At 39.4% G+C, this 21,195-nt stretch overlaps 1 protein-coding gene across 6 annotated transcripts in view; it reads right to left on the reverse strand.

Annotated features, from left to right (window-relative positions):
* Positions 1-21,195, reverse strand: part of LOC126237164 (BRCA2-interacting transcriptional repressor EMSY-like) — a 409,828-nt gene that overhangs the window by 58,999 nt on the left and 329,634 nt on the right. For all 6 annotated transcript variants that reach the window (XM_049947023.1, XM_049947020.1, XM_049947021.1 and 3 more), the window contains one exon: positions 16,800-16,937. In XM_049947023.1, coding sequence (XP_049802980.1) covers positions 16,800-16,937 — 138 coding nt within the window. The remainder of the gene's footprint in view (positions 1-16,799; positions 16,938-21,195) is intronic.

Raw genomic sequence — 21,195 nt, forward strand, 5'->3', positions numbered from 1 at the left:
ACCACTGCATAACTGCTTACAATTGCAGATGACTTTAGGACTACGATCATTCTGCAATGTCTGTCTGAGTTCTGTATTTTTTCTTCATCCTATAGGTAAAATTGAGTCGGCATTAAACCTCAATTGAAATGACACTGAATGTGACCTGATACAATTTTATTTCTCTGTCAGTCATGGGATTATTCATTTACTGTCACAAATGTAAGACCTCTGCCATGTATTAGGGAAAGAGAGTAGGGACACCACTAATACCATAACACTGACACCATACACAATGGCTACTTCTTACTTATTTGATGACTGAGTCAAGGAATTTACTGCAGATTTTGCAATGTAGAACTTTTCTTGATTATGGGTAATCACCTAAGCTAGATAGAAGAAAGAACTTTGGACTTGACCTTAAAAATGCCAACTGGGGACTTCCTTGAGCTTTCTTCCCTACTTTCTTGGTAGAATATTTACAAGCAATTGGTTGTGACATACTATGTGATTTATCCACTGTTGCTGATTTCATTTTGTTACTTTCCTTAATGTTCTTTCTTCAGAAATTCTTTGACAGACATCCAGGTTGGTAGTTCTAGTCGCACATTTTATTAGTATCTATCAGAATGGACTGTTATATTCTGGTGCACTAGTCTTTAATACGTTTGCAGTAGATATTAGGCAGGAAATTGGAAATCCTCAAATATTCAAAACTATATTAAAAGAGGACATTATTACCCATTCTCCTATAACTTATCGGAATATCTGGACTCAGGGATGTAAATGCTGGTTAACACTCATATTAGTATCAAACATGTTTTAACTTACCATGAAAACAGACTGGGAAGAGTGTTCTGCATAACATTAAAGCAAAATACAGAATGCAACTTACAGTAAAGAATAAAAGTTAAGTTTCACACAGGCACAATTACGAAACACTTACACAAATCTTTAGACCACAGCCTTCATCAGTAAGAGCGAGATGCACACCATTCATACACACAAGCAGGCACACCTCATGCACTTGCACTCATGACTGCTAACTCTGGGATCTTGGGCCCAAGCTGCTGGAGTTGGTAGTCATGAGTGCATGAGGTTTGCTTGCTTCTGTGTACGAATGGTGTGCATCTCTCTCTCTTACTGACGAAGGCTGTGGCCAAAAGTTTTATTTAAGTGTCTTTTAATTGTGCCTGTCTGCAACTTAACACGTCTTCTTTATGGTAAGTAGCAATCTGTCTTTTCCTAAATTACTGGTTTTCCTACATGGATTTTCTATTGTTTAATTCTGACATTAAGGCAAAACTTAGCATCAAGTATTCAATACAATTTTCCACAGTTACATTACCATTCATTGTTAGTATAATTTACACAAGTAGTTGCAGCTGCTCCTTCAACCAGTTGATGTACAATTTGGTTGTTCTTCCTCACTGAAGCCTCTCCTTCAAAGCAGCACTGATGGAACACAATGTGTGAATCAATGAATTTAATATGCATTTCAAATACCATGTCCCATTTGCCTTGGCATATTTAATGACAGGCAAATATGAAATAAAATCCCTTTAGGCATTTGAGGCATGGTGCTGGAGAGGTTTATTACTGATAAAACTGATGAATGTAGCCACCAACCGTGCGGTCTTTCACAGAATTCATGAAGAAGGAGTATTTAGGAAAACAGTAAAACGCAGACAACATAAGTAGGAATGCCGCATAATCACACAGTAAATCTACAGCAGTGGGAACATACATTTCAGAAATAATTAAATGTCTCTTTTTTTGTCTCTCTTCCAATCGCCCTCCTGCTACAGTCTCTCCAGATATTTTATTTGAGTCATTGTTCATATTTCTGTATTCAGCCTTTATAGTCTAAGGCTAATACTGCAGAATGTTCCATTAGCATTTGAGCATCATGGGGAAAAAACACTATTTTTATCACTCTGGTATCAAATTTCCAATATTCATTTGGATCTAAGGACAGCCTATGTCTTTCACCCCTCACTGGGAGTTTTTCTACGTGACAGCAGATAGCTTTTGCACTTATTTCACCTCATATTGTTAATAATATTACCAGTGTCCTGATGAAGTACAATTTTTTCCATTTACCAGTACAGAGTCAAAACTTCTAACTTGTGAATTCGCTGTTTCATTAATGTGGAACAGGATACCACAAGTGTTCATCACAATATTAGTTAAGGCCTAGGTAATGGGACCTTATTTTGTTTTTATGCTCATACTTGATATTTATGAAATAGTATATTCGTTTACGTCAATCCAAGTATATCTGTCACATTCAGTTAGTTGTATTTCATGGATCCCAGGGGGAGGTGTGTCTGGGGCGTGGAAAAAAGTTGAATATGTGCATTTTATTTAGTGAAAGTGCAATTCAACGAAATGACTCATCATGAAAGACTAATGTATTACAGAGCTAATTCTAATTGTAATACAAGCTAAAACACCAAATTTGGAAGTTTCTGTGAAGATACTCTTCAATGGAGTAGAAGGATTAACCAATGGAAAGTTAAAGAGGCTTGGTTAGGATTTCGGTTACCTAACTTCCTGGCTCACAAAAAAAGCATGCATTGCATATTACAGGATCAATTTCTTTCAGGTCATAACATATGAGGGACATTGAAATCTGAACCAGAACTTTGTTTGTTTGACTCACATAGTGATGTGGGCAGTGCAGCCAATGGCAAATCATTTGAAGGATAATGGAAAGGGGACAGTCAACTGACACACCCATATCTAGCATTTTGGTATCTGCTATGAGTACGCAGGAAGTACCAATGTCCGTTGGGCAACACGGTCTTATTTTCTTGCCAATGCAGATGTGAAAGCAGGTGACATTTGGAAAGGCCTCCAAGTACAATTTTTTGAAGCTAGTCTTCATAATACCCAAATTTCAAGTGAACCCATAAGCTTCAAAATGGTCATGATTGATAATGTGGAAAAACAAAGCTGTAAAAGGCACGTGGTAACTTGCATCAATGAAGAGAATATTCAAGCTATGCACAAGTTGGTGCCGAGATTGCATCACAGGTGGGGATAAGTGTTGGAAGTGTTCATATCATTTTGTTAGCCAAACTTTGACATAGAAAAACACTGGCACAGTGGGTTCCATGCTTTCTCAATGAAGCACACATGAACGTGTAGGATGACATATGTCAATGACTTCTAAAACAAGTTGAAGAAAAAGAGATATTTTACTGGACGATATCATGACCTGCAATGAAATATGGGCCCATCACCACACCCCAGAGAACAAGAGGACAAGTATGGAGAGGAGGAAAGTTGGAGGAGTGTTAATCTAGGCCAAAACTCGACTGCCAGTTTGGAAAGTTTTGGCAACAGTGTTCTGTGACTCAAAAGGTGTACTGCTGGGAGACTGAAGTACGGGTGAAGGACAGCGAACATGACCTACTACTGCGAGCTCCAGACGATGGCAACTCTGGTTGTCGTGACAAAGATGCCAGAAATCAGTTCAAGGTGTCCTGCTCCTGCATAACAACACACAGTGACATAGAGTGCCTTTAACTCATGAAAAGCTCTCTAAGTTACATTGGCAACCTCTAGAAACCCCACCTTACCGTACAGACTTGTCACCATGTAACTACCATGTGTGGTCCACTGAGACAGGCGTTAGAAGGGAAATGTTTTGAAGATGATGCTGTGATCAAATAATACATGAATAATTGTCTACAGGGCATTCAATTTCTTTCTTACATGAGTGGATCAGAAAACTTCCTATCTGATGGAGACAATCTATTTCTGTTTATGGAAACTATGGAGAAAACTAAAGCATACAATTTGTATTGGTATGTATCAACAATAAAGCTGTGTTTTGATATTCTGGTTTATATTTGAATGAACCACATAACAAATTCATATATCTTGTAGATATTTTTGGTTATATTAACTACACTTATTCCTTGGTGAGAAGTCGTAGGATGTGGGAAACAATTAAAGAAATACATTTTACATCAGTGCTATACAGTAAAATGACTTAAATTTCTAAAATATTATAATACTATAGTACCAATGCTACTTATGACTTAATACAATAGTTTTACGAATACCTGCAAAAGATATTTTTCGGAGGAATAAAAGGAAATGATTAATACAAAATTCCTTAGTTCATTCTTAAAACTTCATTATATTAGTTACAAGGAATTTAATATTTTCTAAATCAATGATTACCCATTTATATGAATACTTTCCACACTAAGTTAAAACTCCTTGTGTCTGGTTCTAATGTATTTTTTTTTTATTTTATTGTTTGGATCATTGTAAGTGTTCTGCTATGTCAGTAGGTCCTTTTGCATCTCCATTTCTGGCAGTCTGCCATTTCCTTCTTAATGCTGTTGTATATGCTGCAGCCCAGTACATCATCCAGGATCTGAAATCTCTTTCTCCCTTATCTCCTTTACCCTTCCCACATACTTTTCTAGGATTATTTTTATATAAATTCTCCATTTTCAAATGTGTCCCACTCTGTTTTCCTTATTTTTATTACATTCCATAACTGTGTCTCCTGTTCTAAGTACCACCTCATTTTTTGCCTTATCCATCCAATTTATTGTTTCCATTATCTGCTATGTTGACACATCAAAAGCCTCCAAGCCTTGTTCTATGCTTCATCCTCAATGTCCATATTTAGCACCATACAGGACACTCCTCAAAAACATTGTATTGATGTAAATAATCAAGTTCTGAAAATATAATGTAATTCGATAGACAAAAAAATCTACTCACCAAGTGGCATCAAAAGGAAACATATACAAAGGTTAAGTAAAGTGCAAGCTATTGGAGGCAGTAACTTCTTCTTCTGGCAGAAGGAATGAAGGTGAAGGAAGAGGAATGAAGGAAAAGAACTGGTGAGGTTGAGGAAATGGGGAGAGTCTGTAAATTCGCCCAGAACATCATGACAGTTGACACCACAGAAACTTCTTATCCTATTCAATAATGGATTTTATTTCCTTTTCTGGTCCACATTTATTTCTAGTTTGGAAATGTAACTCACGTATTTTTTATTTCAGATTATATAGCAGTTAAAAATTGAACAATTGCATGATAAAACCAACATAGTGGGCAATGTTATAAAGTCTGAGAAGTAACAACTCACACAGCATACAGTTTTGACAGAATGTGTGGCAGTATTTCTCTTCCCAGTTTAAGAAGGACTTCCATAATTTCTCAAAAAGTTATGTTCTATTTTGTTCTTCAATTTATTGCTTAACATGTCAGGCTCCAAATTTAAGTGTGAGCACTGAGAAAGTGACAAACCAAAGTTGAGATCATTTACATAAATATGTAGATTACATGATTGCAGTGTGTCTCCCATTATAAAGGATTATCAAGTATCTAGTATGCGTTACAGAGCCACACAAAGAAACAAAGTCTTTGTGTTTAAATTGCATTTCCTTAAGTGATTTTGGATACACAATACTTTTCTTTTTCATCTAGTGGGTATAGGGTAGATGTATGAATCAGTTTTCCGATGCACAGACCACAGTCCATGTGAGACGCCTAGATTTGCTAAATTTATCCCACATGCTTGAGGCAGTTGCACCTGTGCTTTGTGGTTACCGCAAATGAGAGTTGCGCCAGAAACAAAAAATGTTTCATTTGAATAGCATATCTTTTGGAATCATTGGGATATATGGTAAGAGGACATCGTCTACTGTGTTCCACTTAAAATTCTAGCTTCAGTGACATTGTCCATAATCTTTTCACAAAAGCATTATATCACTGTAATGTCATAGCGAATTTATTTTTCAGAGAATGATAGACACGCCAATTTTCAATGTTAAAGTGTGTGGCAGCATGCCTGGCAAATCAAGTGAATTTAAGGACTGAAAAAATTGACATATCATCTTAATTCTGTGTTATCGATGGACTGATATGTTGTCACTTTGCCTGGTATTTTGGTTTGAGTGTTGAAATTGGTGGCACTAATGCTGCCAGTTTTGGCTGCTAATAAACACATGATTTTTTGTAATTTTATGTGATATTTGGGAAAACTTTGTGAATAAATGCACCTGTGGTCGCTGTGATTTATAAGTAGTTTGTTGGCAGTGTGATACACTGTGTGGATTCATTGACTGTCATTTTCCCATTCCCAATATCCAACAAACATTCTGCGCGAATTTTAGTGTAGGTCTCATGTTGTAGTTATACACACATATTGGATTTCAAAGTCAATTTCTGTACTTGTCATCATAAAACTGATGATTTGAGACATGTATTAACTTCATCAGTGGCTGCTGAATATGGTATAACTGGTATACTACCAGACAATAAATGTGCACCATCAAAGAGCTGTTGGTTTCCTCATAAATTTTTGAGTGTATGGTGAAGTGCTGCCAATGCTTTTTGTGTGCCATAGTACACTCATTCTATATAATAAGTTTATATGATTGGGGTATTTTACATACTGCTGAATTTTTCTGAAATTGCATCTTGGTACCTCCGTGATTTGCATATTCAATAGCAATTCAAGCACTAAAGGCACCATTTGACCACTGGACAAAATAATTCCTGCAATTCCAGATAATACAATTGCCAGCAGAACATTTTTCATGAGTGTACCCTTGCAAAAATAAGTGAAATGAAACAAGATTTGCCTGTGCCTCCATGTGCATTTATGGAGTACAATACGCCACTGTGCCTTGTAATTGCATGCACAGTTATGTCCCATACTATGTATTTTCTGAACCAGTTCTGAAGATTAGTTTGAACAAACATACCCAATTCGTTAACAGCAAAGTGTGTGTCTCACTGCAAAAACGTTTGAAGAGATTGTTTGCAGATCGATTCTGTGTATCCATTTCCAACTGCATCAGTGTTTTGTAAGCAATCACCAATCATATGCTCTCAATTGAAATCGATGCCTCATGATACACATTTGGAGCAAACTGAATGTTTGGGTTTTGGTTCGTAGCACACAAACAATGTGCGATTTCTTCACTCATGCAGTCTGGTTTTTTTTTGTTCCAAAGATTTTTGGGTTGAACAGGAAGCACATCTATATAAATAGAAATGTCAATGTTCATTTGTTCAAAATCTTGTATCTTCGGAAGTTCTTGACTGATTGCTCTGCAATTTTGACACAATGCTGAATTCTAATACAGGATTGTTTTTAGATACCTACTTCTTTCACACACACACACACACACACACACACACACACACACACACAGAGAGAGAGAGAGAGAGAGAGAGAGAGAGAGAGAGAGAGAGAGAGATATTTTTGGTAAAACTGTTTCCCTATTGTTATATTTATAATAGAGCTTATATGAGTGTTATGTACGAGGCGTGTTTTTTAAGTAAGGTCCGTTTTGTTGTAGACACTAGTAGTTCGCGTGCATACCGCAACAAGATCATGCATAGTGTACCGGCATACCTCAGGAACAATTGTGCTTCGTTTCAGCTCTGTAGCTGACCTGTACGGTTATGTTCTGTGTTTTGAAAATGTTTAAGACTATCAACTCGCCCACTGCGTGTGAGGTTCGCTCAGTGATACGGTTTCTGTCAGCAAGGAACCTGTCTGCTGCAGAAATTCATCGACAGATTTGCGAAGTGTACGGTGATAGTTATGAGTGAAAACAAAAGTGCATAAGTGAGTACAAGAATTCAAAGATGGCCGTGATAACGTCCATGATGAGGACTGCTCCGGTCGCCCTTCTTTGATCACAGATGATTTGATGGCTTCAGTTGAAGCCAGGATTCATGAGAACAGGCACTTCACAATAACAGGTCTCTCAAACGAATTTCCTGATGTGTTGAGATCAGTCATTGTTTCTGAACATCTTAAGTTTAGGAAACTGTGCTCCCATTGGATCCTGAAACTCCTAACATAGGACCACAAAAACCAAAGATTTGAGTGTGCGATGAAGTTCTTGACTCATTATCACGAAGAAGGTGACGGTTTCTTGAGTCAGATCATAACTGGAGACGAAATATGGGTTACACATATCATGCCCAAATTGAAGCAACAGAGCATAGAATGGAGACACACACACTAGCCTGTAAAGGTGAAGGCCAAACAGACTCTGTCCCAGCGCAAAATCATGGTGTTGGTGTTTTGAGATAGGCATGGTGTTTCGTTGGTCGACCTCATGCAACGAGGAACCACTATCAATGCAGAAGCATACTGCCAAACCCTGAGAAAGCTATGCAGAGCGATTCAAAATAAAAGAGGCGGCATGCTGATAAAGGGAATTTTCCTTCTCCATGACAACACAAGATCTTACACTGCAGGTCAGACCCGGGATTTATTGGACAGTTTTGGCTGGGAAGTTTTAGACCACCCACCCTACAGTCCTGGTCTTGCGCTGAATGATTACCATCTGTTTCTCCACCTCAAACAACACCTCAGTGGCAACCGTTACAATGATGACGATGACTTGAAAATGGCAGTGAACTCTTTGTTGTTGGAGCAGGCGGCAAGTTTTTATGAAGAGGGTATTTTAAAATTGGCTGAGAGGTATGACAAGTGCTTCAACAAACTTGGCAACTATGTCGAAAAATAGAGTGAAGTATGTACTTTCTGAAAATAAATTTACTTTTTTGAAATAACCTTTCGTTGTGTACTTACGTTCAATTGGACCTCACTTAAAAAACACACCTGGTACATTACAAAATAGGTATACAAAAACACTCATGTATTTCAATGCAACATTGTGTCAAAATTCCAAAGCATCCAGTCAAAATATTTTGGTGATTTATGATTAGGAACATTTAGAGTTTCTACTTCAGTACAAATGCAGATATACATTTCTTCAAAATCTCAAACCTCCAAAAGTTGTTCATGGATTACTTAAAAATTTAGGCCCGACATTGCTTGTAAAAATTCAAGTATATTTACATAACTACTGGAACACCATCTGGTATATAATTATTTAATTAGATAGATAAAAAATCTACTCACCAAGTGGCGGCAGAATACACATAAAAGACTGTTGTAACTGGCAAGTTTTAAGGGCCAGTCGCTCCTTCTTCGGGCAGAAGTGGTGAAGTGGAAGAAAGAAGGGTGACGGAAAAGAACTGTAGAGGACTAGGAAAAGGGTTAGATTTTGGGAAAGTCACTCACAACCGCAGGTCAGGGGAGACTTACCATATGGGACGAGGAGGAAAGACTGATTATCATCTCATATGATAAGTCTCCCTTGGCCAACAGTTCTGGTTGACTTTCCCAAAATCTACCCATTTTCCTAGACCTCTCCAGTCCTTTTCCTTCACCCCTCTTCCTTCACCCCTCTTCCTTCCCCTTCAGCCCTTCTGCCTGAAGAAGGAGCCACTGGCTCCGAAAACTTGCCAGTTACAACTGTCTTTTATGTATATGTTCTCCTGCCGCTTGGTGAGTAGATTTTTTGTCTATCCAATTAAATAATTTTGTCAGTAATTGACTTTTTGTTGTTACATCTGGTATATAAGTAACACATACACTATGTGATCAAAAGTATCCGGATAACCCCCCCAAAATATATGTTTTTCATATTAGGTGCATTGTGCTGCCATCTACTGCCAGTTACTCCATATCAGCAACCTCAGTAATCATTAGACATCATGAGAGAGCAGAATGGGGTTCTCCGCAGAACTCATGGACTTTGAACGGGGTCAGGTGATTGGGTGTCACTTGTGTCATATGTCTGTACACAAGATTTCCACGCACCTAAACTTCCCTAGGTCCACTGTTTCCAATGTGACAGTGAAGTGGAAACGTGAAGGGACATGTACAGCACAAAAGTGTACAGGCCGACCTCGTCTGTTGACTGACAGAGACTGCCGACAGCTGAAAAGGGTCGTAATCTATCCAGACTATCACACAGGATTCCAAACTGCATCAGGATCAACTGCAAGTATTATGACAGTTAGGCAGGAGGTGGGAAAACTTGGATTTCATGGTCGAGCGGCTGCTCATAAGCCACACATCATGCCGGTAAATGCCAAGTGACGCCCCGCTTGGTGTATGGAGCATAAACATTGGACGACTGAACAGTGGAAAAATGTTGCGTGGAGTGACAAATCATGGTTCACAATGTGGCAGTCGATTGGCAGGGTGTGGGTACGGCGAATGCCCGGTGAACGTCATTTGCCAGTGTGTGTAGTGCCAACAGTAAAATTCTGTGGCAGTGGTGTTATGGTGTGGTAATGTTTCTTCATGGAGGGGGCTTGCACGCCTTGTTGTTTTGCGTGGCACTATCACAGTACAGCCCAACATTGATGTGTCCCACTGTTGAAGAGCAATTCGGGGATGGCGACTGCATCTTTCAACACGATCGAGCACCTTTTCATAATGCACAGCCTGTGGCGGAGTGGTTACACGACAACAACATCCCTGTAATGGACTGGCCAGCATGAAGTCATGACCTGAATCCTATAGAACAACTTTGGGATGTTTTGGAATGTTGACTTCATGCCAGGCCTCACCCACTGACATCGATACCTCTCCTCAGTGCAGCACTCCAAGAAACCTTCCAGCACCTGATTGAACATATGCCTGCAAAAGTGGAAGCTGTCATCAAGGCTAAGGGTGGCCAACACTGTATTGAATTTCAGCACTACTGATGGGGGGAGCCACGAACTTGTCAGTCATTTTCAGCTAGGTATCCAGATACTTCTGATCACATAGTGTATGTAATAAAGGGGAAATGTAAATATAAATGTTGGTTTGTACAAAATTGCTAATCTCCAAAAGCTCTGGACAGGCTGATTTGAAATTTTGACACAATATTGAATTCTACTACTGGCATCTTTTTAGATACCTAATTGTTTAATATATGCATATTTTTTAACACATGCAATACATAAACATATGTATATAATATAAAAATTTGTACCACTGTCCAACCAGAACCCTCCCACACTCTGGCCTAACCATCCCCTGGTCACCTTCCAGGAATTACTAATTTCCAACATGGTCTCACCATCCTTCCCCAGGTCCCTCCCTAAGAACAACCACCTTTCAGAAGATGAAAGGACTGCCCTACACAGCCTAAAAGCAGATCCTGAGCTGATCATCTTCTTGTCAGACAAAAGGTTCCACCACTGATGTGATGAAGATGAACCGGAGTGACTACCTGGCAGAGGGCCTCTGCCAGTTGTCCAACACCTCACCTACAAAGTCTGCCAAAGTGACCCCATCCCAGAAGTTCAACATAACCCCCAATCTCTGCTCAAATCCTAAGGCCCTTCCTAGAACCGCTCCCCTGAATCCATCTTCCTACTCACCCCAACAACAGCCCACACCCACTTTCTACATGCTTCCTAAAACCCACAAACCTGACAATCCTGGGTGCCCCATTATGGCTGGTTACAGCGCCCCACTGAAAGAATCTGAGTCCTTGTTGATCAACATCTGCAGCCAATTGTCCAAAACCTAGACTCCCACATTAAAGATACCAACCACGTCCTACACTAGCTCTCCACCATCCCCACACCCTTATGTCCTGAATCCCTACTTGTCACTGTAGATGCAGCCTTCTCATAGACCAACATGCCTCACACCCATGGTCTTTCCACAATTGAACACTACCTCTCCCACCACCCTGCAGATTCCAAACCCACCACTTCATTCCTCGTACACCTAACCAATTACATCCTAACTCATAACTACTTCAGCTTTGAAGGGAAGGTATACAAACAAGTTTGGAGTACAGACATGAGCACCCTTATGGTACTGTCCTATGCCAACCTCTTCATGGGCCACCTAGAGAAAACATTCCTAGCTTCCCAAAACCCCAAACCCCTGGTCTGCTTCAGGTTTATTGCTGATGTCTTTATAATCTGGACCCAAGGCCAGGACACCTTTTCCTATTCCTCCACAACTTCAACACCTTCTCTCTCATCCACTTCACCTTGTCCTCCTCCACCTGTCATTCCACCTTCCTAGATATCGATCTCTTCCTCTCAGATGGCTTCATCCATACCTCAGTCCACATGAGACCCATCACTCATCAACAGTACCTGCACTTTGCAGCTCCACCCCTTCCAAAGCAAAAATTCCCTCCCATACTCCCTGGCCACATGAGGTGGACACATCTGCAGTGATATGAACTTCCTCGTCCAGTATGCTGTAGTTCTCATAAAGGCATTCACATACATGCAATACCCTCCAGACCTGATTTACAAACACATCTCCCATGCCATATCCCCACACACTCCTGATCTTCACATCCGTTGCAAGAACCGATCGAAACACCCCCACTTGTCACCCAATACAATCTGGGACTGGAGTGACTGAACCACGTCCTATCATTATGCCCTGGAATGAGGGACATCCTACCCAAGATACTTCCATCCCCTCCCAAAAGTGATGTTCCACCACCTACCCAACCTCCACAACATCTTAGTGGTGCACCCCTATGCCACTCCCACTCCCCTGGCACAGGGATAATAATACGGTGGAAGATCCAGATGCAAGACTTGCCCAATCCACTCACCCTGCACCACCTGCTTCAGTCCCATCACAGGCTTATCGAACCCCGTCAGAGGCCGGGCCACCTTTGAAAGCAGCCTTGTTATATACCAGATTCTGCTGCAACCACTGCACAGCATTTTACATTGGGATGACAACCAACCAGCTGTCAAATAGGTAGAACGTCCAAAAACAACGTGGACCACACAGTAGCACAATATGCGAGATTTCAATGGCTGCTTCATAACTTGTACCATCTAGAGCCTCCCACTACAACCAGCTCTTTTGAGCTGTGCAGCTGGGAGCTATCCTTAGGAGTACATCCTATGCTTCAGGTACTCACTGTCCACCCACCCCATCACCCAATTGTGTGTGTGTGTGTGTGTGTGTGTGTGTGTGACCATCCCCTGCCCCAGTACCCTGCACCAATTCGTGTCAGATAGTGGTGCGCTGCTATCTCACGCCCTAGTCTGTGAAATCACGTGCCCAGCCATCTGGCACTTGACCCCTCTACCTGGACCCCTAGCTAGCCCACCAACGGCTCCCCAATCTCCCACATGCAGCTAGACACTTCTCCGCAACCCTCTCCCTGCCTCCAGCCTCTCTCCATCCCTCATCTCACTCCACTCTACACTCCCAGCTCACCTCAATACACTCACTGTGGGCCGGTATAGACTGGCAGTCAACTGAGCACAATGTAGGGAGACGTGTGTGTGTGTGTGTGTGTGTCCTACAAGCTTAAGAAAAGAAGTTCATTCTGAAAGCTAGCAAAGCACTCTGCATCTTTTGTTTGTGCACCTATCAGTGACACAGCGGTCCTGCCTTTCCATGAGTCGTCTCCTTTATACCTAAGTAATTTGTAATTCTTAATCAGAACTTTCTTTACATAAACATAAAGGGGGAAACAGTGTTACTAAACATCTCAAAAGCATCTTTAGATTTAGTTCAAATTTTTACACATTATGGTAATAAAGGTTTAGACACATATAAGCTATTCACTTTTTAACATATACATTACTGAAACGGTTTTAGGAAACAGGTAAGTTTTATTTATGGCTTATTGGTTTATGATTAGACTAGTACAGAATGGGAGGGAATGAGATTAGGACATATATCTAATTCCTACACATATTACAAATGTGTACTTTATCTTTTCTTTCTTTTCCATTTAAGCAGACTGAACCACAACAAACTGTGGATGTGCACCAATATTGGAAAGAATCTGGCTAGAATGCTTTAAAATTAGCGAACCTAAAGGCGATTCTCCTTCAGATACTCCACAAGACATATTAAACTTAGGAGGCCATCTTCGTTCTGAAGATTTGGAAGAAGATGATATGACTGACCTTCTAGGTGCTGGCAGATAACCTCTTTCAAATGAGGAACTGATCCAGTTCAAAACAGAATGAGCACATGATGACGAGCCAGAGACAAAGCCTGCTGTGTGCCAACAGATAACTGATAAGAACTTGTCAAATGTGCTTCCTTATATTGAGCAGGGAATGAACAGCCTACCTCAGAATGGTCCCAATGAAAAATTCAGTGCTAAAGTGTTTAAAGGAGTAAACTCATCCATTGTCTATTACAAAATACTGTTGAAAGAGACAGAAAGCAAAGTGAAGTAGACAATTCTGCACCAATATTTTAAACTGGGCCAACCCAAAAAAGCAGAAAGTGGCGATGGCAGAATATGGCTTATTGATTCCTTATGTTAATCTTTATAATTAGATTAAAACAGTTTCTAAACCCTTTTTATTATATGTATAAATGCAACACGATTTTTAATTTACATTTTTATTTTTTGGATTTATGTTTATCATTATATTGTTTTGTACCTTCATTTACTAACTAAGCATTTTTCTTTATGAACAAAACACTATATTATTTTATCAAAAAGTTGGAACTGCTCTAATGACATTATTAATTTGTTATACTGCATTCTGCTTTACGACCAATGTTTGTGGTTTGTATCTATGCCGTAAAGTGGGGTATGGGTGCAATCAGATATTCTCTGACACCAGTCGCCTCTCAATTATCTGATCCCTGGTGCAGATGATAGAAGAGCACCAGAGAACATGGCAGGCATCGATGTCACTGAGTAACAGGAATGGATGGGGCAGTTGTTGCATGAGATCAGTAAGTGCCATGCTGTAAAGAGGTTCCTGCAGTGGGATGTATATTATAAGGCGATATGGCACATTTACTGCTCCTACAGCCACTTGTAAAACAGTGGGGAGGGTGATGGGCAAATAGTAGTGTGTTTCACTGATGTACACAGCTAAACCACTATTTGCTTATTCATCAATTAGGTCATCCTTCCCTTCAACATTAAATCGTGGCAATACAGAATTATCTGTGGCTTTGAACTATGTCTCCTGAAGGCTTAAGCATGTAGGCTTTTCTTATACAAGCAGCTTTAATTCCTCTAAATGTGTCCTGTAAGTGTTCACATTCCACTGAAGAATGAGAGCCATTTTAATTACCGAGTTTAATGCTCACTAAATGCTGTGCTTAGGAGAGGAGTTCAAAATGTTAGGAGGAGGAGTAGATGGGCTTGGTGGATTATCCAAACATATGTCTATGTCCATTAGACAGTCCCTCCCATCAGATTTTACTGAAGCATTATTGTTAGGGGGTTCAACATCATGATTTTTAGGTATGATCTTCCAGCTCAACAGTTTCCCTTTCCTTAGGGAGAGTGGTAAAGAAGTAGACATAGGTATCTTGCGATCAGCGTTCATTTTAGAGCAGAAGTCACCTGGTTTTCCTTTAAACTCAATGCCAGTCGTTGAAATGCCAGTATGTAGACCAATAGTGTCTTGACAGATGCAGCTACAAGCACAGGTAGATGTGCTAGCATCTGCACTGGGAATTTGCATTGAAGTATAATACTTGGTTACTGGTTGCTGCAGGAGTGTAGATGTGCTAGCACCTGCTTTGGACATTTTCGTTGAGGCATCGGACTTGCAATTGGTTGCTTGATGATGGTAAAGAATATGGTTGTGTATGATGGAGATTGTAAAACCTTGAAGATATTTTTTGCCTCCATGTATTGCAACAGCCTCATGACCCAAAACTCCTGTCATTTCTGTTATATATACACTACCTCACAGTTAGCAAAGAAGAGTTAAACGTAGCACTAACAGAATCAAGTTGCAAATGCCCAAATAAATTCAGTGTACTTGGGACTCTTTGGCACACTGACTTCCATTAACTGAGTAACATTTCTGCATGTATGGTGAACTAGGATTTGCATGAATTAAGTAGTTATACTTATGATTCATTTACAGAGGCATTGACAACTCCTTACATATTCACATATAGTTCTGCGATTTAGTGAGGAACACATCTGCAATGCTAATAATTACCCATCATGCAAAACATTTTACTACTACTGCTGAGGACAAACTTTAGGAACTTATCAAATGAAACAACTATTTCTCTGCTGTATAACAAAGTATCTGACATATTCTTAACACTTTTATAATAATATAAAATTAATTTGTACATTGCATTTCTTTGAAACATATGAGTATAAAATCCACACAATTATTTTAATTCAGTCAAGTAATAATCCACTTATTAAGGATACTACACAAAATTGTTACAGTTTCTATGATCAGTCATACAACACTGCAATAAGATGGAAGAGGTGTAGGCAAATAGTGGCCCACGGGCCACATGTGGCCTGCTAATGGTTTTTGCATGGCACACCAAGACAGCCAGAATTTTTATGAAACAATTTATAACTTTTTTGAAATGCAAAAATGATATCATTTTAAAAGTTGTGGTCCTCCACTCACCACTGCTTCCACAAAGTGGCCCCCGAGCCAAAACTATTGCCCACTCCTGTGATAGGGCTACACTACCTCACAATACCAAGAACAGGCATACTTCATTTTATAAAGTGTTTCAGGAATACTGTGACAGTGTAAAATACTACAACTACCAATGCATATGACAGAAAGGCATCACAACATAGTAGTGGAATTTGAAGAAGAAACTACACTTAACTTACAACTGTCGTTTCTATAAAACTGTACACATAGAAAATAGTGACTTAAGTATAAAACAAAGGACTGCAAATAGCAACTAATTTTATTGTTTTTAAATTAAGGGATGTATTATAATTATGGAATATGAAATTATTCCATCAATAATATAAAAAGATGAGGTTCATGGCTATTTACAAAAAAAACTAATGACAAAAGCACACCATTGTTACAGATTGCCATATTACAGCTACAAGATACAAACTTAAAAGAACATATGCTGCAAACAATCCAAGGCAATCAGGAGAGCTATTCCATGCACATGAGGGTAAAACATAAATGTAAAAAGCCCAAACAATGAGTTCTAGAAACTTCAGCTCATGTTCCTGCTGCCACAATGATAATCTCACCTTCATTATAACTGAATGTTTCCAAATCTATGTTTGCAGAGGCTATTGCTGTACTAAAGATGTCCATTGTCTTTGAACTAGACTTTGGTACTGTATCCTCAGAAGCTTCCGCAGAGTCTCCAGAACACTCATGACTTCCTTTGAAAATAAAATTTTAAATTAGCAGGGCATTCATAATTAAATGAAAATACAGGTTGAAATTTTGTCTTCTGCAGACATTATAATGGGATTTTCTTAAAAAGGCAACACATATGTTATTAGCCACTTATGCAGCAAGCACTCTCTTACTCTGTGTCAAGCCTGCAAATTAGTTCTCAGCTCCAGTTTTCAACAGTTTTCTTCCAGCAATTTTCAAAAAAATTTTAATGTTAGTGAATTTCCACTTGCACCTCTTCATTTTTTCAGACACAAATAATAATGCTGCATAAGTTGCTACGACTGTGACATGTGCTAATGACTAATGCCTCCTGGTGGTGTTGCAGACACATGATGATGCGGTATGGAAAGTACACAGGGGAGCAGGGATGAATGTAGAATCATTCCATTTAAGGTATGAGCTCCAAAAGGGGAAATACACTAATAAAAGTGATTTAGACATGACGTAGAATTTTATATGGCCTGGTGCCTCGGAATGAGCACCTCAGAACGGCAAAGTTGGTCAGCTATTTGCACGCAACCATGGGTAGGTCATAACGTATTTGACATGTATGTCTCTGCTTGCCCAATCTGTAACACGGCACAGGCCGCGATCTGTGGTAAATGTGATGTGCAAGCACAAGTTTTTGGGAGCAAACCACTCAGTAAACATTGCTGAACATAGGACAGCACAAGATCACTACATATTCCCATGTGTACTCAATGACATCATCAGTTATTATTGCTGTGGACACAGGATCTTCAAGACTGGACCATGGATTGATGTAAACGTGTTGTCTGGTCGGATGAGTTACATATCTCGTTACATCAGGTCAGTGGCCGTGTCTGGATACTCAATCATACAGGCAAACAGCTTATTGAAACTAGCACAATGCCCTGAATGGAGGTCAGCGAATACAGTATTGTGGGGCACTTTCACTGGTGATTCAATGGGATCTGTGGTAGTAATCAAAGGCGCCATGACAACTGTGGCCTATGTGATTATTATTATAGACTAACTGCATCCCTTCAAGCTTGGTGTCTTCCCCAATAGCAATATAATCTTCCAGCAGGACAACTGTCCATGTGACAAGCCCAGTATCATGCTACAGTGGTTTGTGGAGCATGATTATGAAATCACACTGATGTCTTGGTCACCAAATTTGCCTGATCTGCACCTGATGGAACACATTTTGGGTTGATATTGGGTGCCAGATTCACAAACCACAGGCCTGTAACTTTACTGGAAATGCATGGCCTGTGCGTAGGCACCTGGTACCACATAATATGAAAACTTAATACATCCCATGCAGAACTGTTGTTTTACTGCATTCCAGAGATGGACCAACATTAAGCAGGTGACCATAATGTTTTGGCTTGTCAGTATTTTATAGTGTTATGTACAGTTTCTAACACTTAAGTGAAACACTAGCATTTCCTACTCTCATTCAAGTTCTGTATATACCATCATGTAGCAGAATCTTTAGGAACATGGAATGAATTGGTTCTAAGTTAACGAGGAAAATTAGATGCTAGAAGCCAATTCTCTACATTAAGATAATAATTAACTTTCATTAAACTATTATAATTTAGCATGAATGTTGCTATTTTGAAAAAAGAAAGTTTCTAATTTCTCAGTTTATTTACATGGCAACAATGATATTGACTCAAGATTAATAGTTATTTATATGCTGTAATAAAAATGGTTTTGATGAGTTTTGTTAGCTATTAATCTTTAATCCATTAAACAGTACAATCAGATAATGTGTGAGACTGGCTAATAAGGCTTTTTCCTTTTGAATCTGCAGAAATTCCATTTTTACTGGCTGTAGCTCTGATGCAAGGTTATAAAAGACCTTTGGCCCACAATATGGAACCCAACACTAAAAGCTCAAGAATCCTGAACTAATAACGAACATCAAAACGGATACAGGAAATAGTGAACACAGGGCTGTCGTAGCGAGACTGAATATCGTAACTCCCAAATCGACAAAAAACAAACAAAAATATACCTACTCAAAAATGCATCTCCACTCTTTCCAAACCAATTATGTAAGTACAGCCCATATGTGGCTTGAATTCAAAGAAATACTATCAACAGTAATCTACAGATTTATAACAAATACATTAACAAATGACGGAGCTGATCCTCCATAGTACACAAAACAGGTCAGAACGCTGTTGCGGAAACAACAAAAACAGCATGCCAAATTTAAATGAATGTGAAATCCCCAAGACTGGCGATCTTTTACAGAAGCCCAAAATTTAGTTCGGACTTCAATGTGAGATTCTGATAATAGTTTTCACAATGAAACTTTGTCTCAAAAATGGCACAACACGATCAAAGCCTTCTCTGCACAATAGCATGGAAATAAAATTGATGACAGTACTGCTAAAGCAGAGTTGCTAAAAATATGCATCAGGATTCTAGAACATATATTGTGTTCAAATATTAAGAATTACCTCAGAGAGGATGGTCTATTGACACACAGTCAACATGGATTTAGAAAACATTATTCTGGTGAAACACAACTACAGTGGAACTTCGATTTTACATTTTCTGTAATTCTACACCATAAATTCGTAGACTCTGTGAAAAACCCATAGGATCAGTGCTAAAAATTCCCCAATTTTACCTTGCTTCCTAGTAAGGGTTACCTGGATTCCAAGTTTTTACTCAACGTCTCGCTTGACTTCACCAATTTTCTTCTTATTGACATTTGATGTGGCCGAATGAGTTATAACTACAAAAGACAGATGGTTTTACACCATGCACAGTGGCGGAGTTAAGGGAATATTTTAGGCTGTTGTGGAGAGGGGAGATGTGAGAGAGTAAAAATGCTGACATAATCCACGTTCAGTGTTGCCAATGCAACTTGCAACATTTAGCTTCATCCCGCAACTGTGATACAACTACTGCTAGGATGCAGCATTAATAGAAAAACAAGACAGTTGCTGCAAAGTGTTCCGGACCACACCTATACATGATGAAGGGGTCTGGCCACCACCTTTCCTTGTGCCATTTATAACTCAGTCTCACTTTTCTGTACATATTTCTGATGTACTGTATTCAGCAACGATAGCAACTGTCAACCTTTTCGATTCAAACACTAAGTCTCAAAGAACATACTCAGTCATAATCGAGGAAATGTTACCCATTTTCGGCTAGTCAACTCTTATTGGCTTGCGACTTGTTAAGTCACCCAATAGCCAGCGCAGTCACCACACTACACTAACACACGTAAAATGAGCTTGTCTCCTGGATGTGTGGAGAGGGGGTATGACCCTTAGTGGCAGGAGTGTTGGTAAGGGTGAATGCATCATTTTGTGAAGTGCTGAAAATATACTCTTCCTACAGATGAGGTGCTATGACAGAGATTCCACACGGAAATCGTACAAGAGTTTTGTGATAGCACATTTAAAGATTTTTATGTTCAAGTCTGACATGATGCAGTTGCAACAACTACATACACTGCTCATGTATGTAATTTACATCACGCACACTATGTGCTGTAGATTATAAAGTTTGGCAGCAATGATAGAGGACACAGTGGCGGATACATATGAGGGGTGAGCAGGGTACGTGTAGCCCCCCCCTCCTGTCCTTGTGGGATCACCTGCATTGCCACTTGCACCGCCCCCCACCAGTCAGCTCTCACACTATTTGTTCGTTTCTTTCGTCAGTCGACTCGGCTGAATTGAGTTATTGATTAGTTGTGCTTTCCTATGTAGCATGTGCGTCCGCATCATCGTATTTTATACATTTCTGTCTGGCACATAGATAGCTAATACATACATACAAGAAAAGTTGCAGCCATTCTAGTGATCTTGACATGTTATTCTGGCTGGCATTTGTTTGAGAAAAGTTGTGCATATTCTACTGTTTTCTTGTACAGAGAAACTTCAACACGTAGCATTATAAATATGGACTATTTGCCGAATAGGAAGCTAGTTTACATTCAGAAGCAGATATATTGAGACTAATGAATAAGTAAAAAGTTCTAGTTGCAGCAACTACAAGTGTGAAGATTAGTCAAGAGTGAGAGTGATCAGTTGATTGTGAAGTATTAATAATAGTAATAGTAGTATATGTGTATAGTCAGTTAACATAAAATTTTCTTAAACTTTGTATGTGACTTGATTATTTTTTATCACAGTAAATGTAAAGGTAGCTCAAGAAATCTTTAGCACCCCCTCCTTGAGGTTTCTCTGTATCCACCACTGAGAGGACATGAAGTGAAACTGTAGCATCTGAGCTTTC

Source organism: Schistocerca nitens, chromosome 2, assembly GCF_023898315.1.
Source record: "Schistocerca nitens isolate TAMUIC-IGC-003100 chromosome 2, iqSchNite1.1, whole genome shotgun sequence".
In the NCBI taxonomy this organism is placed as follows: domain Eukaryota; kingdom Metazoa; phylum Arthropoda; class Insecta; order Orthoptera; family Acrididae; genus Schistocerca; species Schistocerca nitens.